General features: G+C 48.1%; 1 protein-coding gene across 1 annotated transcript in view; it reads left to right on the top strand.

The window, feature by feature from the left end:
- Window positions 1–25,440, top strand: part of MSH6 (mutS homolog 6) — a 129,797-nt gene that overhangs the window by 51,380 nt on the left and 52,977 nt on the right. The window contains exon 4 of the mRNA XM_078649647.1: window positions 1,115–3,665. Coding sequence (XP_078505773.1) covers window positions 1,115–3,665 — 2,551 coding nt within the window. The remainder of the gene's footprint in view (window positions 1–1,114; window positions 3,666–25,440) is intronic.

Below are 25,440 nucleotides of genomic sequence, written 5' to 3'. Positions count from 1 at the left end.
GCTGGTTAGATTAGTTGTTTGACTGTGGATTAGGAGGGTGAGAGATGAAGTACTGTTTGTTCGATCTATAGATTTAAATCTACACTTATCAGTAATCTGGATTATTATTATAACACTGTAAAAAAATTAGAATGAGTCCTGTAACTGAGCAAACATGACACATGTTTCTAACTGCTTTAAGTACCATCTGTGGCTCGTGAATGTCTCAAATCAGTTATTGACAACATATTCCTTTGTCCGGATTTTGAGTGTTTTTGTTGCACACAGTTTCCAGAGTTCACCAGTTTTCCCGTAGTTTATTTTTCATTGCTTCTCAGGCCTGTAGTGTACAAAGGAGACTTATAAGTGGCCCACCTGTGCAGTAACTCTCCGGAACTGCCAAACTTTAAGAGAAACACCAAATGGATTCATTATTGCAAGTAGTGAGCCATAGTGGATGCAGTATTGAAACCTGTGATGAGAACATAGCCTCTACAAGGGATTAGTCTTTTGAGAATTAGTTGAAATCTTGTGAAAATGTATTTGACCCAATTAAGATGTGGAGTCACAGTAAACTTAAAAGTAGGCATAAGCTAGGAGTTACTAATCTTGCTACTTTGTGATTCCACTTGGAATCTGCTTATGTATTAGGCCGCCGGGTTTACTATTTTCTCTTCAGCAAATGTTGAAAACCAGCTTGTCGGCTTGCATTTGGTGTTTTCCTTAGTAACTTGAGCACGAGTGGTAGAATCCCACAAGCAACAGAACTGCATACACTGACTGCAGAAAGAGGAATGTGGCTTTAACCGCTCAACACTGCAGCATAGCTAGCTTCAGTGACAGAAAAGGAATGGTCCAGGAAGGAAATGTGCTGGATGTTTTAGGTACTGGACCGGTGTCATCATGCAAAGCGTTGTTCAATTTTGTCTCAACCTAATTTGCCATTGAGCGTTGATGATCGGTTACAGTAAAATGTAATACTGTAAAGAATGTGAAGAGCAGGACAAATTGGTAATCATTGTTACTTAACAAATTGCATTGTAGTCTTGCTTATAAAGGTTCAACTAACTTGCTTTTAAGATGTTGTTTATGGTAGTGTTCTTGCAAATAACTGGTTTTCTGTTTGCTTTGACAGATGGATGGTGTTTCTGGGAGTGACAGTGAGACAAATATGAGCACTGAGGAGATGAAAACGAATGGGCTAACAGCTCGATCGGGCAAAAATGCAGGAAAACCTAAAAGAAGACGGATAGCCCATCTGTCAGACAGCGATGAAGGCTCTGATGACGAGTTCAAGCCAACTGCCAAGGATAATGTCAGCAGTGATGAAGTCAGCAGCGAAGCAGACGAGAGTTCAGACTCAGAATCTGAACCCGAATCTGACCTGAATGAAGAAAGCCCAATCAAAGTCCCACTGAAACGGAAAAGAGGAACATCTAACACTAGTGTCCCAAAAACGAATCTGAAGAGTGACTCACCTGAAACACCAAAGCGAACAACCAATGTTTCCATAGAAACAAAATCTAAATTGTCCTCTTTCTCTGCCCCAGAAAACTTTGAAGCCCAGTCAAATCTGGGCAGCGGCGGAGGGAGTGGCTCAACGTTATGGGACCATGAAAGGATTGTGTGGCTTCAAGATGGCAATAGAAAAGATGCAAAAAGACGACGACAGGATGATCCAGAATATGATCCATGCACTCTTTATGTGCCTGAAGACTTTCTTAATAAGTGCACGCCGGGCATGCGGAAATGGTGGCAGTTGAAATCGCAAAACTTTGATTGTGTTCTCTTCTACAAAGTTGGGAAATTCTATGAACTATATCACATGGATGCTGTAATTGCAGTAAATGAGTTGGGGCTGACCTTCATGAAAGGCACTTGGGCTCATTCAGGTTTTCCAGAAATTGCATTTGGACGATTTTCGGATGTTCTTGTACAGAAAGGGTATAAAGCTGCAAGGATTGAGCAGACTGAGACACCAGAAATGATGGAAACTCGATGCAAATCTATGTCACAAGTCAGCAAGTTTGACAAGGTTGTGCGCAGAGAATTGTGCAGAATTATTACAAAAGGAACCCAAACCTACAGCGTGTTGGATGGTTACCCATCAGAAAGTCACAGCAAGTACCTTCTAAGCGTAAAGGAAAAGGCTGATGAGTCTTCGGGACAGTTTCGTGTGTATGGAGTTGCTTTTGTTGACACCTCAGTGGGAAAGTTTCATATCGGTCAATTTGAGGATGATCGCCATTGCTCAAGGTTCCGCACCCTGGTAGCACATTATGCTCCAATACAGATCTTGTTTGAAAAAGGAAACCTCTCTGTAGACACTAGGAAAGTACTTAAAGGCTCCCTTTCTTCCTCCATTCAAGAAGCCCTTGTCCCTAGCTCCCAGTTTTGGGATGCATCTAAAACATTAAAGGTCCTCATTGAAGAGGGATACTTTGAAAGTTGCAAAAATGGAGACGCCCGTAGTGCGCTTCCATCTGCTCTTAAGAGCATGACTTCTGAAAATGACTCCCTTGGCCTTACTCCTCGTGAAAACCGGGAACTGGCCCTCTCAGCCCTTGGTGCTTGCATCTTCTATCTCCAAAAATGCCTCATAGACCAGGAGCTTATCTCTATGGCAAACTTTGAAAAATACACTCCTGTTGATGTTAATATAACAAATGGCAAAGAGATGGACAATTATTTTGCCAAATCTAATCGGCGAATGGTTTTGGATGGTGTAACCCTGACAAACTTGGAAATTCTGCAGAATGGAACGAACGGGTCTACAGAAGGGACTTTACTAGAAACCCTTGACACATGCTGCACTCCATTTGGGAAACGTCTACTGAAACAGTGGCTCTGCTCTCCTCTTTGTAACCCCTCCTCTATCAATGATCGCTTGAATGCGATTGAGGATCTCTTGGCAGTACCTGACAAAGTGTCTGAAATTGGCGAACTCTTGAAAAAACTTCCAGATCTTGAAAGGCTTCTCAGCAAAATCCATGGTATTGGCTCCCCACTCAAGAGTCAGAACCACCCAGACAGCAGGGCAGTCTTGTACGAAGAGATCACTTACAGCAAAAAGAAAATAGCTGATTTTTTGTCTGCACTGGAAGGATTCAAAATTATGCACATAGTCATTGAAATTATGGAGGATCGGGTTGATGACCTGACATCCAAAATTCTTAAGCAAGTTCTTACTAAGAAAACTGAAAACTCTGACGGTATCTTTCCTGATTTGTCCTCAGAACTGAAAAGGTGGGACACCTCTTTTGATCATGAGAAAGCTCGTAAGACTGGCGTCATCACCCCAAAAGCTGGCTTTGACCCCGATTTTGACCAAGCTCTGCAAGACATTAAAGGCACTGAGCAACGTCTGCAGGAGTATTTGGATAAGCAGCGCACAAGACTAGGGTGCAAGTCAGTTGTGTACTGGGGTACAGCGAAAAATCGCTATCAGTTAGAAGTCCCCGAGAGTGTTACTGAACGCAATTTGCCAGAAGAGTATGAGTTGAAGTCGACCAAAAAGGGCTTTAAACGCTACTGGACTAAAGCAATTGAGAAACTGTTTGCAACTCTGGCCAGTGCTGAAGAGCGTAGAGATGCAGCATTAAAGGATTGTATGAGGAGACTTTTCCATAACTTTGATAAAAATTACAGAAACTGGCAAACTGCAGTGGATTGCTTTGCGGTGCTTGGTAAGTCATTTCATAACTTTGAGGGAATGGCATCACATGCTCTATAGGAAGCCATTCTACACTAATACGCTGCACATGAAGAGTGTAATTGCCACATTAAGACATTAAGCCAAAGTCACAAAAGAAAGTGCATTGTTAAATATAAGACTTCCATATGTTCTTAGTCCGGGGGGGGGGGGGGGAGGAGGGGGACAGAGCCATCCTCCATGTCTTATTAGGCATCATTGATCTGCATCTCTAGTATTAGCTGGGGTGTGTCCCCAAGCTGGTCTGAAAAAGAAAACATGGTTCATTATTGTTTTGAAAACGACTTTTCTTGAACTGTTAGATTTGCATTACTTGTATTTGGAATTACATTTTACCTTCATCAGAACAAGTTATTGTTTCACCCAATTGTAATATTTAAAATGTAGATCACTGAAAAGTAAATCATTTATTTATTGCTTTTAGAATGTGATAACCTGTAGATGGGGTGCAGTATTGTAAAGCAGGCACCCATCGGTGAAATTTAGAATTTCTTCCATAAATATCTCCATGATCGGACCCTTGGGACTCTGCACACTTGATCATTGCTAAATTGGTGCTAAAGTGTTTGCGTTCCCTCATTAAAACATGGTAACATTGGCTTATACCCTATTGTAATTTTTAATTTACTTGTAAGTCCCTAGTAAAGTGAAACTTCCTGTGCCCAGGGTCTGTTAATTAAATGCTACTGGTGGGCTTGTAGTACTGATTGTGCCACCCACTTGAGTAGTACTTTAAACATGTCTCAGGCCTGCCATTGCAGCCTGTCTGTGGTTCCAGTATTAAACTGCCATTTCAATCTGGCAAAGTAAACTCAGTGGCATTGCTATTTCCAGTAGTACAGTGAGCATCAATAGAGAGGTAGACATAGCAGAGTTTAAACCATAATCTCAAATTGTTCCCCCCCCCCTGCCCCCCCCCCCCACAAGGCGTGCTCCGCCTCCCACCCCCATTCCCTACCAATCCCCCAACAAAATAACAAAAGGAGTAGTACATGAGCGTATAGGTTGTTTAATGAGACAGAGCTGTGTAAAGACAGGAGTTCTCTGTGGTAGTATGAGATTACCATGAGCCGCTCAGTTTCCCTGGACAAGTGTGTTTTTCAATTGGAATGAGAGCAGAGCCTCGTTGTGTCAGGACAAGCACATAGTCAGACCCTTTGAAAGATAAGATACCAGGGGGCCCCATATGTACTCAAACATTTTATTGGAGCTGGTCAGGACATCCGCTAACCATTCCATAGTTATCGCTTTCCACAGCCTAGCGTGCCATTGTGTCAGGGATGGAGCCTCCATTTTTTCCCCACGCTGCTGCCACTGCCACTGCCATTTTGGCTGCCAGTAGGCACAGCCACACAATTGATTTTTCCCAGTGTGTTTGAACCCGCAAGGAGTTATTTTGTAGGCCCGAGAGCAGAATACCCATATCATCTGGTAGGCGATATCCTAAGATTTCTTTGAGTTGTGCCACTAGGGACAGATCGAGGGGCAGTCCCACCATAAATGTTGAAAATCACCCAACAGCTCACTGCCCCTCCATCAGAGGTCCGACGTTGTCTGGAGGAATATTTTCTTAAGCTTGGGGGGGGGGGGGGGGTGTATATGTCCCAATTATGAAACCTATCTGAGATCGTAAGGCAGACACTCGCCCTCCATGCCTCAAAGAGGCCTAGCTGCAGTGCTAGCGGGAATGCTGTTTAAATGTATAGGTGTAAATGGTGAAGGGAAGGTAGTCAGCCCCCCAGCGACCATGTCCCGTGCTTTTAGAGTTGTCGGTGTGCTCAAGTATGGATTCAACGATAGGTCTGCTTTGGGCTTCCACATTACATCCCATATGTATTTCCCCATAACCGCTCTGCCCATGTGGAGCCAGTGCTTGCTTGACTCACTGGCGGACCACTCTGGGATTACCTTCAGCTGTGCCGCTTTATAATATAACTTAAAATCTGGTAACGCCAAGCCCCCTATGGCTTTGGGCATCGCTAGCACCCTATGGGAAAGCCGTGCCCTCCCTCATTGCCAAATGAACTGTTACCATGGAGCGTAGAATCGAGAAGAAGCTACGTTCTACTTCTATTGGGAGGCCTTGGAACATATAGGGTAATTTGGGAAGAACTGACATTTTAATAGCGTGAATCCTCCCCAACCAGGATAGATATAGTGGTGTCCACCTCTTTAGGCAGTTTTTAATTGCCTCATTAAAGCGAGGTAGTTGGCTCAAAATAGTTCTGATATTTTGGGGTTGATTGAATTGCCTAGGTATGTAATCCTTTGAGTCGCCCACTTGAAGGGTGTAGATCTAGTGAGACCCTCCACCTCAGCCGGAGGTACCGTCAGATTAAGAAGATGTGGCTTAGATAAATTAATGCAAAGACCTGCCACTTCCTCAAAGTGTTGTAATTCCTCTAAAGTAGCCGCCAGAGAGGTAGAGGGTTGGGCCAAGGAGAGCAGGATATCGCCCACAAAAAGCAAAATCCTGTGTTCCTCCTCTGCGAATCGAATGCCATAAATCTCTGTATGCTGACGTATCTTGGCTGCCAATGGTTCTATTCTTAGGGCAAACAGTAGAGTGGAAAGGGGGCACCCCTGCCTCGTTCCCCTCCCAAGCTGAAACCCTCCAGAACATACTCCATTAACTAGCACTTTTGCAGTGGGTGTAGATTTGGCTTTATTCATGGTCAGGAATTTTTCGCAGAAGCCAAACCGTCTTATTGTGTGGAAAAGGAAGGACTAATCCATACAATCAAATGCCTTCTCTGCATCGAACGCCAGAAGAACCACCAGTACTGATTTTTTGGAGACTTTTTCAATCAGATAGACTATTGGTGGAATATTATCATGTGTCTGTCTGCGCTTTATAGATCCAGACTGGTCTGGGTGTATCAGGTCTGGGAGGAGGTTGTCGAGTGAGTTGCTAATTTTTTTAAAATACAGTTTGGCATCTAAATTCAGCAGGGCAATTTGACAGTAGGAGGCGCGTTGCCAACGGTCCTTGCCTTGTTTGGGTTTTAAGGAGATTAGGGCTTAACTCATAGTCTGTGACCACACCGTTATCAGTCATATAGTTAAATAATGTGACCAGATGCAGAACTATTTCGGCCATATAGGCTTTATAGAATTGGGCCGTCAGTCCATCTGATCCAGGAGGCTTGTGGCTTTTAAGATTAGTGATCGCGCTACGGATTTCATCTTCCGTAATGGGACTAACTAAGCTTTATTTAGGGCACTAGAAACCTAGGGTAGGGGTCACACCCCGTAAATATTCTAACTGTGTAGCTTCACTCGTATGATCCACCATATATAAGCATTGATAAAATCTGCCAAAGACTTTGTGCCTTTTCAACGTCGTGCACAAGTAATTCATCTTGTTCATTGCCAATGTCTCATATGTATTCTTTCCCTTTTTTCACTCTCAGCTGCCTCGCTAAGTGGGAGCCTATCTTATTACCCTGATCAGAAGTTGTTCGCCGAAGGTGAAGCAGAGAGAGCTCCGCCTGATTATTGTATATGGCATTGAGTATCCCACACAGTGCCATGACCTTTTTATGCAATGACAGGGTAGGGTTGTCCTTTCTGGAGTCTCTCCGCTTTCTGGAGCTTTGTTTCTAAAGATTGATGTTTCTCAAGCCGAGACTTGTTGAGGTTAGAAATTAGGGCTATATGCTATCCCCGAGGGACCGCCTTGAAGGCGTCCCAGTTGTTTAATTTGGTAGTGTCACTCGGGTTATTGTTCTAAAAGAAGTAGTTTATGGATGTCCCTAGAGAGTCTCACAGTAGTCTATCCCAGAGTAGGGATCGTGAGTAAAACCACTTGTATTTAGGGGGCGAGCCTCCCATGTAAGCACCTATGTGTGGTCTGAAAGGGTTATCGGGTAAAATGTTACTGAATGTAAAGCCCGATGCAAGTTGTTACTTACATAGATGTAGTCTGATTGGGGATAGCAACTATGGGAATGCGAGAAGAACGTGTAATCCCGGTCCGCAGGGTGTAGCATGCGCCATGCATCCAAAAGCTCCAAGTCTCCAAACGTTCTATTGAGAGATTTGATAAAACTACCTGTGTTTGAGCATTGTGGATGTGTACTATCTAGCACCGCCTGCCACGTAAGGTTAAAGTTCCCAGCATTCTGATCACCCCATCTGCAAACTCCCCCAGGGTAACTAGAAAAGCGTTCAGGAATTTCACCTGATAAGTGTTGGGGGCATATAAAGTGGCGAACGTACATCGCTGTTACATTATGCGACCCTTGACCATAACCTACCTCCGGTGCAAACCGGACTGTTTAGTGAAAATAGTGGCACCCTGTTGTGTTTGATAGATGCTAAACCACCCCCATCTGACCCAGTCTCTTTCCCGAGGATCGACCTCTGATCTGATGGTGAGATCCTCTTGTTACCTGTAACAATCCCCATGCATTACCTCAAAAAACAAACCCCTAATAAAATCTAAACAATGAATTTTCCCCCTCTTGAACATTTGTAACATAAGTACAGTACCTTCCCAAAGGTGTTCTGGTCCTCACCCGCTAGGGCATTCCCCATAAGAAGCACTAGGGCTGGAAGGAAAAGAAAGGAAAGAGGAGAGGGAGAGCACCGAGGGCGGAAGGTCCAGGAGGACATAGACAGGCTGAACCCAACACTTCAACCTGCGCTCTCAGAATGTATTGAAGGTCCAAACTGTCCACATTGTCCTTTCCCAGGACTACCGACCTCCCCAACCATCGAGGCCCTTGTTAGATCTGCGGTCCAGCTAGGTGAACTGTCTTCAGCAGGTTTGGGGAATTGTCTGACGGCGTGGCGTCTTTCATTGTCTAACCTCTGGTAGGCTCAAGCTTTGGGCCGCTCAAGAGGTTCACATACAATCCTGATCTCACGTGGTCACCATGTACTTTGTTTTAGTAGTGTTGCGTTCCACACTCCTGTCCCTGCAAAAATCAAAAACTGTATCCAAGAAGATTTGCAGACCTATGGATGTTGTGGATATTAGTAAAGACTCATCGGCAAAGAGTAGGATTGGGACTTTTGCACCATTTAGGGAGGGGGAATCGTTCCTGCAGTCCATCAATCTGCTTGTCACATCATCAATGAACAGAGAGAATAATCTGGGGGCAAGGACACACACCTGGCGCACCCCTCGCTGTATCGGTATCTTCTCAGTTAATTCCCAATTTTTCCCCCACCTGACATGGGCATAATTGTCCTTGTGTAGTTTGGCTATCAATGTCACTAGATCTACTGGAGCACCTAAATCAAGCATTGTTTTCCATAGAAAATCACGCTGTACTAAATCAAAAGCTGCTCTCAGATGTACGAATGCTACATAAAGTTTGTTTTCTTAATAGCACATATTTTCATATTAGTAAAGTAAATCTGAAAGCCTGGTCGCATGTGCTTATTTTTGGACGAAAACCTGCCTGACAAGAGGACCATATCGCATTATCATGCATCCAGTCTTGGAGTTTGTCTAGAACTTGTCTAGCAAAAACCTTTTGCAGATTGTCTATCAAACTGATGGCTCTGTAATTGGAGGGGATAGCAGCATCACCCTTTTTATAGATAGTGAATATGTCCGCTCCCCTCAAAGTTGCTGGAATTTCCCCACTAACCGCTATACAATTGAACAAAAGCTTTATCTACGGGGCTCATATTGTGGGTTCTGATTTTTACAGATCACCCGGTATCAGATCAGGGCCAGGCACTTTACCTGCCTTTAATATGTTAATTGCTGACAGGAAGCTGATTGGATGCCCTATCTCCCCTCTCTGTGCTGCCTCTTTAGCTTTTCAGACCCCCGAGCACATTTGCCGGCACACTCTGCTCTCCGGTGTGTGAAGCGCCCTCAGGCTCGCATCACCTCTCTGTGCGCAGCCGGCCCTCCGGATTGCACATCGCTTGCTCCACAGGCCCTCCTATCAGGTCTTCCAGATCGGGTGCTGGTCAGTGGGGGTTCCTCCCGCGCTCCTCTCCCGCTCAACACCGTCCCGGCTCCGGTACCCCCTCCGGCAGTGAGCTTCCAGCTAGTATTTAGGGAAATGCCGCGGAGCCCCTGTGGATCACGTCCACACAGCCATCTTAGTTGACCACGCCCCCAATCCTTCATTTTTAATGCATTTAAAGTACCACTAAGGTAGGCACAGAGGGCAAGCTGCAATGTATTTAAAAAGCAGGACGTACTTTTAAGTTTTACAAGTCCTGGTAGTGAAAAACTCTTAAATTAGTTTTTCACTAGTGCAAGGTCTAGCTCTTACATAGCATAATGTTGGAGTTACCTTATCACATTTTAGAAGTGTAATTTCCAAATGGGAAAAGATGACCAGTTTATGTTTGGTGTCTCTGGAATTATAATGAAAAATCCTAACTTATGTTTGAAGTTTGATTTTAAATCACAATTTTGAAAATGTCACTTTAAGTTGGCATGTTTCTCTTAGCTATTTGGTGCCTGCGCCCTGTCTCTGGGTCACGTGACTGGGCGCTGTTGACGATTGGGCTTTGTGTATTCCTCCTAGACAGCCACACATTAGGAGGAGCTGTATGGGCCATTCCTGGCAGGATGGGAGTGAGGAGCTGGACCCAGCCCCACTTACAGTTGAATAAGCTGTGTGTCGTCTCCACACAAAGGGCTGTATACCACCTGTTTAGTCAGGAGCCAGGGCCAGGAAGGCAGGGTACCTGTGCACTTCAAGGTCATGCCTCTAGAAGCTTCTCCCCTCTTCAGGGGCACAACTGGATATAAATACTGGACATCCGACACCACACCAACTCTTCAGTACACTTTCAGACCTGTGGATACTCGGCCAGGAAGCACTGCTGTGCTGCTGAAAGGACTGCAACTCTGCTGTACTACTGCTCTGAAGGACTGCTGACCTGCTGCCCTTTTGCCTTGGTGAGAAGGACTTGACCAGTATCTCTTCAACGCAGAACCCAGAGTGACTCAAAGGACTAGTTCTCTGGCTTCTTGATCTGAAGCCTCAAGGACACAACAGGCATCCAACAATCTTGCACCTGTACTCCACCATCTGTGAGTCTACTCTGCCAAGTAGTGCCCCTCGCCCCCCAGTCCTGAACCCTTGTATGTGGGCTTAAGCTGCTGTGCTAGCAACTATAAATCCAGAGAAAGCGATGCATCTCCTTTGCTGTGCAGCACAACCATAAGCAGTACAGACACATTGCTTCGGCGCGAATTTGACCCATTGTAGAGACCTGCACCCCGTCAGTCTCATTGTAAACTCAGCTGCGCACCTCGTACAGTAGCACATGCCCTCTCATCCCTCGTCGGCAGCAGCCTCGACGATGCAGTACTCTGCATCGCCCCCTCACAGCTCCTCTGAACTGAGGCATCTACCAGGCTGTGTGCCGGACTTCATATCACAAGCCTTGTGGATAGGGTCCTTGACAATGACACAGGACCTCGCATCGCAGCTGTGCCTCATCTTTGAACAGACGCATTGGTTTGGCTGCGCAACACATCTTTGTAGATCCTTGCAAAGCTCCGCAAATCAGGATTTAAGGTACTCTGTAAAGCGGGCCTAACTGGGTCCCAATATCCAGCCTGCGCTCCATCGCGATTGGCCTCCACTTGTGACTGTTCCGGTCTGGCGCAGCCAGATATCCAGTTGGCTCTATTTTCACAAAAAATCTTTAAAATTGCATATCTCCAGTTCTTCTGATTGGATTTTTGTTGTTTTAGTCTTTTTTTAATGCATTATAAAAGGTCTATTTTTCTAACTTGGTGTGGGATCATTTTTGTGTGAGATTTGAAGCGTTGCACAAATAACTTACACAGTGCCTCTAAGTTAAGCCTGAATTCTCTTTGCCACGCTAATGTTGAGCGCAGGTTAATTTAGGGTTGGCTTGTGCCTTACCCTGATAAGGATTGTGATTGCTGCTTGACCAGGAGTCACACACCAGTCAACCAACCCCCCCAGTTTCGTGCATTAGCTAATAATAGTTTTCATGCTACAATTTTTTTACATCGTGGTTTACTACATTAATGGATGTTGGTTGGGTGAAGGGGCTACTGCACTGTTTCTCTCCTCCTCTTCTTCTCTGCTGACATGGTAGAGCTGCTGTTGCTGGGAAGGTCATTCCAACATGTTGCCAAGCATGCTTTGTGTGAGAGCTTGGTAATGTGCATGTCCAATGGAAATATTGGAATCTCCGTTCTCTGGCACAGCACCATCCCCGAGACCTCGGTCTCCTTGGCCCTGGACGTAATGCAGCCTTCAAGGGTCACAACTTATTCACAGTCTCTGGAACAAGCACTGCAACCCATAGCATTTGATGTATCATGAATATTGTTTTAAACGAGAGAGGTTACTTTATGCATATGTGATCTAACTTAAGTTTGTATAAAGGTTTGATGGTAACTATTTTGACCAGAACTGAAGTATTTTCGATGGAGCAATATGGTATCTTTTTTGTAAACCAGAACATAAGCTGACAAAAGCTGGACCTGCCCAAAATGTAATGTCCTCTGGTAAACTCGCTGCCACCCACCACCTCCTACAAACGTACTCCGAGAGCTGCTAAGCTGCATCTGACTCCTGCTCAACAAAGAGCAAATCATAACTTCTTGAGGTTGCTGAGCCCATTAGATGAAAACCATAGGCTGTGTTCTGTTAAGCATCTAGACTTCGGACCTTTCCTCTGGACCTTTGTCTCATGTCCACTTTCTCTGCAAAGGCTCTCTTTTCATTTCCTAATCCTATATATTTAGAGACCAGTTATACTGTAACATGAAATTAAATCTCACACTTCCTGGCAGCTGCTGTTTCCTACTAGTTTCGTTCTCTACTGGAGTTCTCAACATCATTCTCCTTTCATCAGCCCCTTCCTAGTGCCTGCGCACAGTCTATGGCCGATGGCATGCAAAGGTTGCCTTTACGTTGTACTGCAAAGCAATAGAATACATGGTGGAACCAAGAGACTGGAGAAATGATGCATATTATGAAGCCCATGGCAGCTAGGGAAAGTATCCAGGCCTTCACATCCGTCCATTCAGGTCACTCATATCTAGGGATATTGCTGAATGGACTTTTGACGCCACAATTAAATTCCCAGTGTGTCAATGTCTGACCTCTTTAATGATCCTTTTGGTCTGACCAAAACGCATTTTTGTTAAACTTATTGATTTAGAATGCATGTTTATCCAATATATTTTGTTTTTATTTGAATCTTTTTGTGCTAGTGTGGATTAGAATAGTTTTCTTATAAGCACGAAATCCTCCTGAGGCGGAAGCCGGGAGTTCTTGTTGTGTAACTTTTAAACTTATTGTCACTTATTTACCTGTTTTTTAAAAGCACTCACTCGCTCAATAGGACCCCTGGACCTGTCCTCTGAGCATAGCGCACAGCCGATTGAAGGCTGATTGCCGACCCAAAACGCCAAACATTTGCCGCCGCCATCGACGGCGAGCCGCGTGACCACGCCCACTTTGAGGCCACGCCCACTTTGAGGCCACGCCCACTGCTACTCCAGCCTCTTGATGACCATGTGCTTTCACCGTACGCGCAGCGGACGGGCGCAGCGGGCTTGCCGTTCGCGCGCCGAAGGCGCGCCTAAGGCAAGCCCGTCTGCGCCCGTCATCGCCAAGTCATCGCCTCTCGCCAGTCCCCCTGGCCTTACTACATCAACACCCCTTCATTACGACAGGGAGCAACTACTTGCCTGGAACCCCGGACGGTCCTGCGCAAACACTACGGGTACGCCTGGTCTCACTTGTCTCCAATGTCAAAATTGTGATTTTACTATCGCTAACCCCCACACCATTCAACAGCTACTAGAACCTGTCAACACCATCCCTATTACGTTTCTCCATCTCAACGTTCGGTCACTAACCAAACACCACCTTGAGGTCAATACCCTCATTCTGGACGAAAATCCTGACACCCTCTTCCTCTGTGAAACCTGGCTACGGGATGGTACCTCTACCATACCCAGCCTTACACTGCCAGATGACTACCTTATGTCAACCATCAATAGGGATGGAAGAGGAGGTGGCATCGCCATAATCTATAAAAAGCTGTTTTCCTGTTCTTTCGTCAAGGAAGAACTGCCCGACTGTGAAAGCGCCCACTTTAAAATCACTATAAATCCGAACTTCACTGTGTCGGGCCTTTACATCTATCGCCCACCGGGCCCCGCTTCAAAATTTATTGAGGCTCTTCTTGAGACAGCAACCTCCCTTATAACAAAAAACTCAAACTTCACTATTCTAGGCGATCTCAACCTGCACTTTGACCTGCTTAACGACGTCACGATCAAAAATCTTCCTGCAGATCTCTCCGCACTGCAACTCAACTCTCTTATTTTTACTCCGACGCACCTAGCTGGTCATATTTTAGACCCAGTATTTACAAACATGGAGAAACTTACATCAGATATACCCGCTCCGATGGGATGGACAGATCACCACCTTATAAAACTGTCCATAATAGTCAATAAAAGCAGGCACAAAACCGCACCGACCCGTCGTCTAAAAAGACCATGGCACAAACTGTCTCACAGTGACCTCCATACCACCCTCGGAGATTTCCACCATGATACCAACCCTGACATTAACACTAATTATAGCGCCTTTCATGATTGGATCACGGGAGGGCTAGATGCCCTCATTCCAGCAAAATGGTCGATAGGACGCAACTCCCCATCAAACCCCTGGTATAATGACACCCTCAAACATGCGCAAAGACTGCAAAAGAGCGGAGCGCCTTTGGAGAAGGGACTATAACAACGAAGATAAATCCAACTATCTACTAAAACAAAAAATGTACCACAAAGCCATCCGAGCTGTACGAACTGCCTTCTATGCTGATAAAATTGAATCCAGTCCCACCCCCGCCAAGGAAGTGTTTAAACTTATTCAAGAACTTCAGAGTGACAAATCCCCCCTCCCTAATATCTCCTCCGCACAACAATGCGAAGATCTTGCTAGGTTTTTTGTCGACAAGGTACAGAAAATATATACCTCTTTTTCTCAGCATCTCCCTAGCCCTACCAATAGCCTTTCTCCTCCCTCCAACTATTCTACCTTAACTCACATCCCGGAAATTTCGGATGATAACCTCATTAGACTTTGCCAAAAAGTTAAATCTGGTTCACCGGCTGACCCCATGCGCCCGGCTCAATTCTTAGAATCTCTTAACTTCTTTCTACCCTCACTCACCTCTATGTTGAACCTCTCCTTTACCTCTGCGAGCGTACCATCTGCCTGGAAACAAGCGTGGGTCTCACCCATCAAGAAACCCACCCTCGACCCATCGAAACCGGAGAATTTTCGACCAATCTCCCTGCTTCCATGGCTGTCTAAGCTCGCTGAGGCACATGTGAACAGCACTCTATCTCAGCACATGGTCAACAATAACATCCTGGACCCATCCCAAAATGGGTTCAGACCAGGCCATAGTACTGAGTCTGCTCTCCTGGCTACCACAGAGCACCTCCGAACGATTTTAGATGCCGGTCAAAGTGCTGCGCTGATTCTTCTCGACCTCAGCGCGGCCTTTGATACGGTATCCCATGACATCCTCCTCAATCGTTTGGAAACATATGGAGTGGCTGGCCATGCTTTGGAATGGTTCCGTTCTTTTTTAAAAGACAGATCCTTTCGGGTCTCTGCTCCCCCCTTTCTATCGAAACCCCACCCTACTGCACAGGGAGTTCCGCAGGGCTCTGCATTGAGCCCATCCCTTTTTAATCTTTACGTCCAGCCTTTGGCGGCAGTGGCCAAAGAGTGGGGCCTTACACTAGTGTCGTACGCCGACGACACTCAGCTGGCCATCGCGCTTACAGAAGCCCCTTACATTTCATCCTCCAGTTTTAAAAACGGTCTTTCCGAGGTCGCGCAATGGATGACTAATAACTGTTTACAGCTTAATGCTGGCAAGACAGAGGTGCTACTCCTTGGCAAAAACACCAGCCTCTAGAATGAGCACTGGTGGCCGTCCTCTCTAGGCACCATCCCATCTCCCAAATCCCTAGTGAAAAACCTAGGAGTCTGGATGGATGCCTCACTCAATTTTCAGGCCCACACTAAAAAAGTTGCTGGCACCTGTATCGGCCTGCTGAGGAGTCTTACCCACATACTAGGCTTCTTCGACGCCAAGACTCGCCAACTTATCATTCAAGCCACCATCCTTTAGCGTCTTGACTACGCCAATGTTCTCCTTCTTGGCGCCAACAAAAGTGAGGTAGCACGACTCCAACGCGTGCAAAACTCTGCGGCTAGAACTCTAGTCGGCCTCTCCCGCAGATGTTCAGCCAGAGCGACCATACAAAAACTACACTGGCTACCCGTCGACTCCAGAATTAGGTTCAAGGCCCTCATCATGACCTTCAAAATCATCAAACTGGATATCCCTCCACTGCTTCGACCACTTCTCACCCCCTACGCGCCGTCACGTACCCTGCGATCCTCAAACCAAAACCTCTTATGCGTTCCACGTATTAAACTCTGCCGCATGGGCGGCCGCTCTTTCAGATTCCTTGGAGCTAAACTATGGAACAGTCTGCCACAACACATCCGCTCCATAGAAAGCCTACCGGCGTTCCGGAAAGCAATTAAAACGCTCCTATTCCCTCTCCCCTAATTCCCTCTCACCCTCTCCCGCTCAGACCAGGATCTGTGGTTCTCAGCGCCGGGACGCCTCATTGCTGGGGCAGCTGTTTGCGCTTTACCAAAATAATACAATACGATATATGAATAATAAAAAAAAAAATCAATAGCCACCAATCATGCCTTTACACATGCTCTTATGCTTGGTGTGTATGTAATTTCCTCAAGTATTATATCAACTTGGGGCGGAGCTTGCCGGCGTCGATGGCGGTCGCATGAGCGCTTAGCTCCGCCGATTCACCCACATAATCCTTCAAAAATCCTGGTTACTTCGGTGACTACTGCCTGGCGACGAAGGCTTACCGCCCACAGACTTCATCGACCCCTCCGACGCCTTGAAGGAGTAAAGCACGGCGCCTCCGGAGCACGGAAAGACGATCCTGCGAGGCAGGGTGGAAGGCCCCTAAGCCGCGGCCTCGCGCCTCATTGCTCCCGGTGTGCGTAACGCGACGTGCGGCGCGCGTTGCACCTTATGCCCGGTGGCGCCGGAGGTCGGACGCCGGTACCCGGGGGACGAGACCGGGACAGCGAGCAACTACGGAGGGGAGAGCCGGGCGACACAGTTGCCGGTCCCAAGTTCGGGCTCTGGACATTTCTGAACATTGTGACCTCCTTTTGAAGCAGCGTGCGGTCGACACGTAGCGGCCCGGGGAACCAGGCGTGACCGGGCGAGAGCTCGTGGGGCCCACCCCACCACTCACGTGAAGTGCAGCTCGGGGCCCCCCCCCCGGGGCCAAGACGCAACTCCTGAACCTACCGCGTCGCTGGGGACGGCCGAGTGCTGGAACGCGCGGGCTCCCTGCCAGATACGTTGATCCCGACGGCGGACGGCCATCTCCCCCACGGGGACACAGCACCTTCCTTCCCCCAACGGTCTGCTGGGCCGATAAGACCACCTGATCCGTGGGAGTGGATCCTATCGCAGCCGGAGTGTGCCTGTTAAGACCTGGACAAGGATACGACAGAACAGTGGTGCAACAGTCAGCCACACCACGGCAGAAATCGCGCCGAGTAGGCCGCAGAAATTATTTCACCCCCGGGGAAGCTCGACCGGCAACGGCCTGGTGGCACGTCAACGCTACGAGATGGGGAAGGGCGATAAGACACAATCCAAATTGCCATTCGAACAGCGGCGCAATAGGGCCCAAGACGCCGGTGAGCCGGACACTAACCAGCCCACTACGACACAAGAAGGCTTGTTCTACTCGGACATTAAGGAGCTGCTGGTCTCTATGGAGAAGGGCCTACAGGACAGCATGGCGTCAATTGGAACGAAGATCGACGCGCTCACTTACCGCATGGACAGAATGTCGGAGAGAGTCGATAAACATGCGGAGCGCCTGGACATGTCCGAAAGACGAATCACGGAGGTCGAGGAGGGGCAAATGGAACTTGACAAAGACCGCAAGCACATGGCGAAGCTCCTGCAGGTCATCCAGGACAAATCGGAAGATTTGGAGGCCCGCTCCAGGAGATCCAACATTCGAATTACGGGAGTGCCGGAGACGACCCAAACGGGCAAAATGGAGCTATTCGTCGAAAAACTACTAACCACCTTGTTGGGGGAAAACACATTCTCGCCCATGTTCATAGTGGAGCGGGCGCACCGCACGCTGGGCCCCAGACCACGCTCGGGAGCTTCACCTAGGCCCATTATCGCCAAGCTCCTGAACTATAGAGACAGAGACATGGCATTACGTGCTGCCAGAGAGAAGGGCCAGCTACAGTTCGAGGGGTCACACATCTCCCTCTATCCGGATTTCACCGCCAGGGTTCAGGAAGAGCGGCGTCGTTTTGCCCCGTACAAACAGCAGCTGCGGGATCTCGAGCTGGACTATGCGATGCTATACCCGGCGAAGTTGAAGATAAACCAACGAGGCCATTCCCACATCTTTACGGACCCCAAAGAACTTCAAAAGGCGCTGAAGACATGGTCGAAGGAAACACGGAACAGTCCCAGGTCACAATCGGAAGAACAGGAACCCACTAGCGGGCTGGATGAACAAGAATGACTGTACAGTGCCCACGATTCCCTTCCGGGAGACCCCCGGCTGGCTGCGCATGACTGAGCGGCGGTCGGCTGCCGACACTGATTATCGCACTCCCGGAGGTTGAGGACTTCGGCGACTGAGTGTCCTCAGGGCACTTCTTGAACGACTGCTGTCTCCAAGCCATGGTGAGAATGTTCCAAGTCTTTAATCCTACACTCCTACTGTTTGACTCTTACACCGATTACATCTATTATCTAGTAGTTGATATGGAACTGTTCCCCCATCGTTGCAACTGCACGGGGGTTGTTGGAGGGTGGGTGGTGGTGGGTCCTAGCCCGGGCAGTGTCCACTGTTTTCCACATTCAGATACCCGGACATGAACTGCCGATGACCGACATGAAAGGGGTGATGAGGCGGGGGAGCCGAGCTGCAGAACTTGTGTGGTACTAATGTTACCTGAACTAATTTTGGTGACCTCCGCCCTCATGCTAACAGCACATCAGGTTCCAGTTGGAACCTATGGGGAATGCTCGGGGATTTGGGGTGGGGGGGTTCGATTCAGTCTGGGCCAAGTTGGGGTTGGTCTGCTGTGGGAGGGGGGAGCTAAGAATTTTGGGTTGTTTTGTCTTGTTTCGTTATGCCCAGCCTCACGTACCTTATGGTGCATGATGCGCCCGCCTGCAACGCTGTCTGCTCCATGTAACTGAATGCGATATTAAGAACTGTGCAATATCCCCATGGCTGTAGAGGGTGGTGGGGGAGCAGAGGCCCAAACTGTTGAACATCCTCACATGGAATATTAGAGGGCTCAATGATCACAGGAAGCTCAGGAAGGTGTTATGCTATCTTAAACGCCATCATATAGATATTGCACTCCTGCAAGAGACACACCTCCCACTCACGAGCAATATGCTACACACTAGAAGTCTAGCGGGGCATATAGCGGCAGCTGGGTTCACCACACACACACGCGGGGGGGGGGTCATTACATGGGTAAACCCGGCATCGGGAATTCAGCTGCAGACCCAGAGTGCTGATGCGGAAGGGAGATACGTAATAGCGTCCTGCAAAGGGAGGGGGAGAGACCTATTAGTTGTCAACACATACGGCCCCAACTACGACTCCCCGGACTTCTTTGATGCCCTGGCCAGTGAAATTGCTCGATAATACCATCCACACATAATATGGGGTGGGGACTTTATTTATTTATTTAGGAGTTTGTATAGCGCTTGAATCACTCCGCCAGGAGTATCTCTGCGCTTTCTGACCAATAAATTAGCAAATATACGAGGGAGAGATGATTAGATTTCATTTTTGAACAAGATAGTTTTTAACTGTTTACGGAAGATAAGGTGCTCTTTACATAACCTTAGGGCCAAAGGTAACTTGTTCCACATCTTGGGACCCATGGTGGACATGGCTCTACCTCCGTGTCTAACTTTTTTGACATGGGGAACCACAAGGAGAAAGTTATTGCTTGATCTGAGAGATCGTGTGGGAACATATGGTTTAAATTTCCTTTCAAGGTAGACGGGTCCTTGTCCGTTCAAGCATTTGTGAATTAGGCAACATACTTCAAGCATTTGTGAATTAGGCATACAGACTTCAATCTGACGCTTAACCCGGACATAGACAGGTCATCGGGACCCCCCCGTCGGCCATCCACTGCTGCACAATCGCTCACGGCAAAATTAGTGATGCTGGATATGGTTGATGTGTGGAGGGGCCGAAATATTGGGAGGGGCGGTTTTACACACTACTCCGCATTTCACAATATACACACTAGGATAGACTACTGGTTCGTCACGGCGGGCCTTGACAGTGCCATTGAGAAATGCTTGGTCCTCCCGCGCACACTCTCAGACCACTCCCCTATTCTGCTCTCTTTAGACACCACAGTGCAGGGACACACGCCCTTCACGTGGCGCTTCCCGCCTTACTCTCTGTTGGACCCGCTCTTCCGCGGCGAACTAGCAGAGGCAATCGAAGTGTTCTTTGAGAAAAATGTGGGATCTGTCGAGGACTTCCAGATAGTGTGGGAAGCATTTAAAGTGTATATCAGAGGCATAGCAATGTCCAAGCACTCCAGCGTCCTAAAATCCATCAGAGCCACCTTGGCTGATCTTGAGCTACGACTGCAAATATTAGAAGCACAGAGTAGGGCTAACACAGACGACACCACAGAGGGGGAAATTAGGCGCCTTCTGGTGGAATACCACGAAGCCGCGGACAGAGAAGTACAACATTTGGGCAAATATGCCACGGCCCGGACCTACGGCGAAGGGGAGAGGCCGAGCTCCGTCCTGGCGAATATCATCAAAGGTCAGAGACGGAGGACGCTAATCCAAGAAGTGCAAACCCCGTACGGTGTCAGGGTGACAGACGAAATGGGTATCGCTGCGGCCATCCGAGACTACTACTCGGAGCTATATTCCTCCAAAAACGGCGACATGTCAACCGATATTCTGGATTATCTGGAACATGTACGACTCCCGTTTCTCTCAAACTCCGAGAGGGAGTTCCTGATGTGCCCTATACAGATGGACGAAATCAGGGATGCGTTGGCCTCCATGAGGTCGGGCAGTGCACCAGGAATCGACGGACTGTCGGTCGAATTCTATAAGGCGTTCCAGGAACAGCTGCTACCGCACATCCGCACCCTTCTCGAAGATATCAGTGAGCAGGGCACTATGCCCAGTACAATGAGAGAGGCGATGATAGTGACGATTTTGAAGCCGGGTAAGCCACACGACGATTGCAGTTCGTACTGCCAAATCTCGTTGTTGAACGTCGACACCAAGCTCTACGCCAAGGTGCTCGCGAATAGACTGGCGCTGCTGGCTCCCGACCTAGTGGCCCCAGAGCAGGCGGGTTTTATCCCGTCCAGAAACCTGTCCTACAACATTAGAACGGTGCTGGGGACCATTCAACATGTAAAGCAGGACACGCCAGCGGTAGCGCTCTTTTTAGACATGTAGAAGGCATTCGACTCCGTCGAGTGGCCATTCCTGTTGCAGGTGTTGCGCCGTATGGGACTTGGTGAGCCCTTCATCCAGATGATTGGCGCGCTCTATGATGGCCCCTCGGCGAGGGTCCGGGTCGGTAATGCGATCTCCAGCCCTCTTTACATAGGACGGGGCACCCGTCAGGGTTGCCCTTTATCCCCTCTTTTATACGCAATCGCCGCAGAACCTCTGGCTTGTGCACTCAGGGAGTATCATAGTCACGAGGGGATTCGCTTCCCCACGTATAAAATTGTGGTGTCCATGTACGCAGATGACACGCTGCTATATGCCCATGACCCCTCTACCACTCTTCCCCCCCTCCTGAGAGAGGTAGTTCGCTTTGGGGCACTTTCGGGGCTCCAAGTTAACTGGGTGAAATCGGTGGTGCTACCGCTCACCCCAGTGACCACAAGGGTGGAGACGGAATACCCTATACAGTGGACGGAGGACCCGATAAGGTATTTGGGGATCCAGAGCCACACGGACCCGGACCAACTGATCAGCCAGAACTACGGGAGGGCAGTCAGTAAGCTGGAGGACGATATCGAAATATGGTGCAAACTACCCCTTACGCTACTGGGCCGCATAGCCATCATGAAAATGATAATGCTACCGCGATTTTTGTTCCTTTTCAACGCGTTGCCTATTGTGCTCTCCAAGGCTTTCTTTCACCGCTTAAACAGCCTGATGATAAAACTGGCATGGGCAGGGAAGCAACCGAGAGTCAAATGGACGACGCTCTACCTCCCGTACAACCTGGGGGGATTGGCGGCGCCAGATCTGGAGCTATACTACAGAGTGGCCCAGGCGTCGCACCTCCACACCTGGGTCCATGGGGACACGCTTATCCCACACGTCAGGATGGAACGGTTATTCGCCCATCCGCTCCCTCTCCCAGCAACGGTCTGCCAACCGCAGGATCGTCGGACGGGAATACTAGACTCCATCTCGTCTACTAATCATGCTTGGCACTCACTCCTCTTTCGAGAAGGAGGGGCGTTGATTTATTCGCCGGAGATGCCGATTGAGTGGATGCGGTGGCTTTCACCGATGATGGACAAAGCAGCCACACAAGAACTGAATAAACTGGGGCTGAGCAAGGCAGGAGACCTGTTCCAGGATGGCGCCGCCAAGACCTGGGATCAAGCCCGGGGGGAGGGTACTGACCCTCCGCTACTCCAGCGATTCCACTTCCATAGAACCCGGAGAGCCCTTTCGGAACTTCTGGGCCCTGACATGGCGGAGCCACCGGACGTCCCAGAATTATCATACGTCATTACACACAAAGACCCCAAAAACTGTTGACTAATCTCTACAAGACAGCTAGGTCCCATGCGGAACACCAACTCATGAAGGCTCGCCAGGAGTGGCAGAGTGACCTAGATCTTACGCTGGATGACGCGACGTGGCGCTATTGCTGCGAAAACACCAAGCGCATCTCCCTTAATGGGAAACACCGGCTCATACATTTTAAATTCCTCCAGAGGTTGTATTACACCCCAGCACGGCTCCACCGATATGGCCTGCGCCCGGAGGCTCACTGTGAGCGTTGCCGAGCAGCGGACGCTTACTTTCTGCACCTGTCTTGGGGAGTGCCCGGGGGTACAGAAGTTTTGGTGCGAAATCTTTGCTGAGATGACCAAAATACTAGAGGTAGACTTGGAAGTTGACCCGGGATTAGCACTCATAGGTAATTCGAGGAGGCTCCCGGTGGCGATCCGCAGACTTACTGACATGGGGATGCTAATGGCCAGGAGAATAGTAGCTCAATGTTGGATGCGAGGCCCCCTGCCGACTAAGGCCAGATGGGCCCGGGACATGCTGTACTGCAGCACACGGGCGGAATCGTACAGTGAACTGCTGCCCCCTAAAAGCCGCCCAAAGAACTTCTGGGCCCTGTACAACACATACATGCAGAGACAACAAGCTGACGATGCGAGTTCCACGGACGACACTGTACACGAATTGACGACAGACCCTCATTGTGACACTGCCCAGGCCCCTGGTGTAGGCGAGATGTGAGGCGGGCGGGACTTGACGAGCTGGCAGGGGGAAGGTTGGGGGGGCAGGGGCGATGACCACAGCGAGGGGTGTTCCTGCGGGGGTCTACTAGGAACGTGACACACCTTACGAGGATGTCTCCAGACGCTGCCCGGTTGATAGGAGGGGGGTCCAGGCCTCCATCAGGGCTTAGCTATCAACAATCTTCCAGATATAAGCGGAGGAGGAGCGGGGAGGGCGATTGCAGACGGGACAACGTGATGCGGGGCGGGGACTTTCTTTGAGGCTATGGGCAGGGGTAAGGGGGTGGGTAGTTTAATGAAGGGAGTTCTGTGTTCTGTTAGAGGGAGAAAAAGTTAAACTGCACACGATTATTTGCTGTTAGTAGTACTAATGAACAATTCTAGATTCTGTGACTGCTGGTCCTATTTCACGCCGCCAGACCCCCGGGTTGTTGGCCACCAGGCTGTGTAACAGATGAAGTGAGGGGCGTTGTAAGACCTGAGACGCGGCCGGCCCAGGGGGGTTGTAGGCCAAGAGCGATGTTCGTTGCCATTACCATCTTTGTGCAATAAATAAAATAAAAAAATAAAAAAAGTATTATATCAACTTCAGAAAGACTCACTCCCTCCTTCATATCCTGTGCTAGCAAATTCAACCATTCATCTGTTGACTTGTCCATAAGTCCATGTATTCAATCACTCAGGACCGTACCGAAAGGGAGCACTGCACGTTTGAGCTACCATGGCAACTGTAGTCAGCTGTAATTATTAAAATTATTGACTTTTGTCTTATGAGTAATTTGTGACATTGGAACACTTGTGCTAAAAGAAATGTTATAGGTATATTAAATTTTCCTATGTGTTATGGCATATCTATTAGTAATCAAAAGTGATCTTCAAGAAGTGCATTTTTTGCATACTGCTACACCACTATGAAAGATATCCTTAAAAGTGAACGGGAGAAGCAAGGTTTGAGACAGCATTTTCAACCCATCTTGTTTTCAAATTATGTGCCTGTGAGGGTTGTGTGTTGGACTAGAAACCTGTGGTATCTAGCAGTGGGAAGAGAACATTGTTGGGACTATGGAAATCTGGTCCCAGGAATTACCCAGTTGAAGGTATATGTGGACAGCTGTGTATGGGATATGTATGAATATAGATCTTAACTTGTCAAGCATAGTGAAGGTCCTTCGAGCTTCATTACACTGAAGACTAGTATCTCATAACCCAGCACAAACTGTAAGGCTGTGTGAGTATGGGCGAGGTAAACGGTGTGTTGAAGAAATAACAGCGGAGGGTTAAAATTTGGACGGTTAAAATTTTGGGTAGCATCGCAAGCCAAGACCCTGTAGGAATGTCCACTCAACCAAGGCGGGAACCTCCATTTCGACACCAAGCTCTTCAATAAATTGCTCGCTGGCTGAGCCATGTGCGCCGCTTCCACCAGAAACCAGCCTACAAAAGCAACATGTTCCAGCTGGTATACGAACGACGTTGGAGGGTTCAAGCGCCACTGCTAACAACTTGAGAGAAAATGGAGACCCGGCTAAAACACCACCGGAAGATCCACATACAAAGCCACCCTCACCCACTACCACCAACAACTACAAGATGCAAAAAAAAGGCCTTCACTCTCAGACTCGAAGTCAGCTCCAACACCAGCAAAGAACTCTTCACCATAGTCTAGAAGTTCCAATCCCGCAGCTGCCAACAATGACATCATCCCATCCAAAGCATTCTGCAATGACCTCTCAAACTTCTTTAAACAGAAGATTGCCAATATCTACAACACATTCAACCCACAGCATACCAGTATGAACTCCCTGACCAGCTGGACACCTCCTTCATTGCCTAACAGCAGATAAGCAACTGGAAGCCCCTCTCGAACAAAGAAACCATCTCCTTAATGAATACCATCCACTCAGGAGTTTCCTAAGAACCCTGCCCCACTTTATATATAGCCTTGGAAGAACCATCATCTTCCCTGCGCTCATCGCTATCGTCAACACTGCTATAACCTAAGAAGTCAACGTTGTGTTGTAGAAACCAACAGCGGACCCCCACACCACCCTCAGCAGCTACAGACACATCTCAATGCTACCTTTTCCAGGTAAAGTAATTGAAAAAGCCATCAATACC

Source organism: Lissotriton helveticus, chromosome 6 (assembly GCF_964261635.1).
Source record: "Lissotriton helveticus chromosome 6, aLisHel1.1, whole genome shotgun sequence".
Lineage (NCBI taxonomy): Eukaryota > Metazoa > Chordata > Amphibia > Caudata > Salamandridae > Lissotriton > Lissotriton helveticus.
Note: the sequence above shows the minus strand (reverse complement) of the source record. Positions and strands in the feature narration are given on the sequence as shown.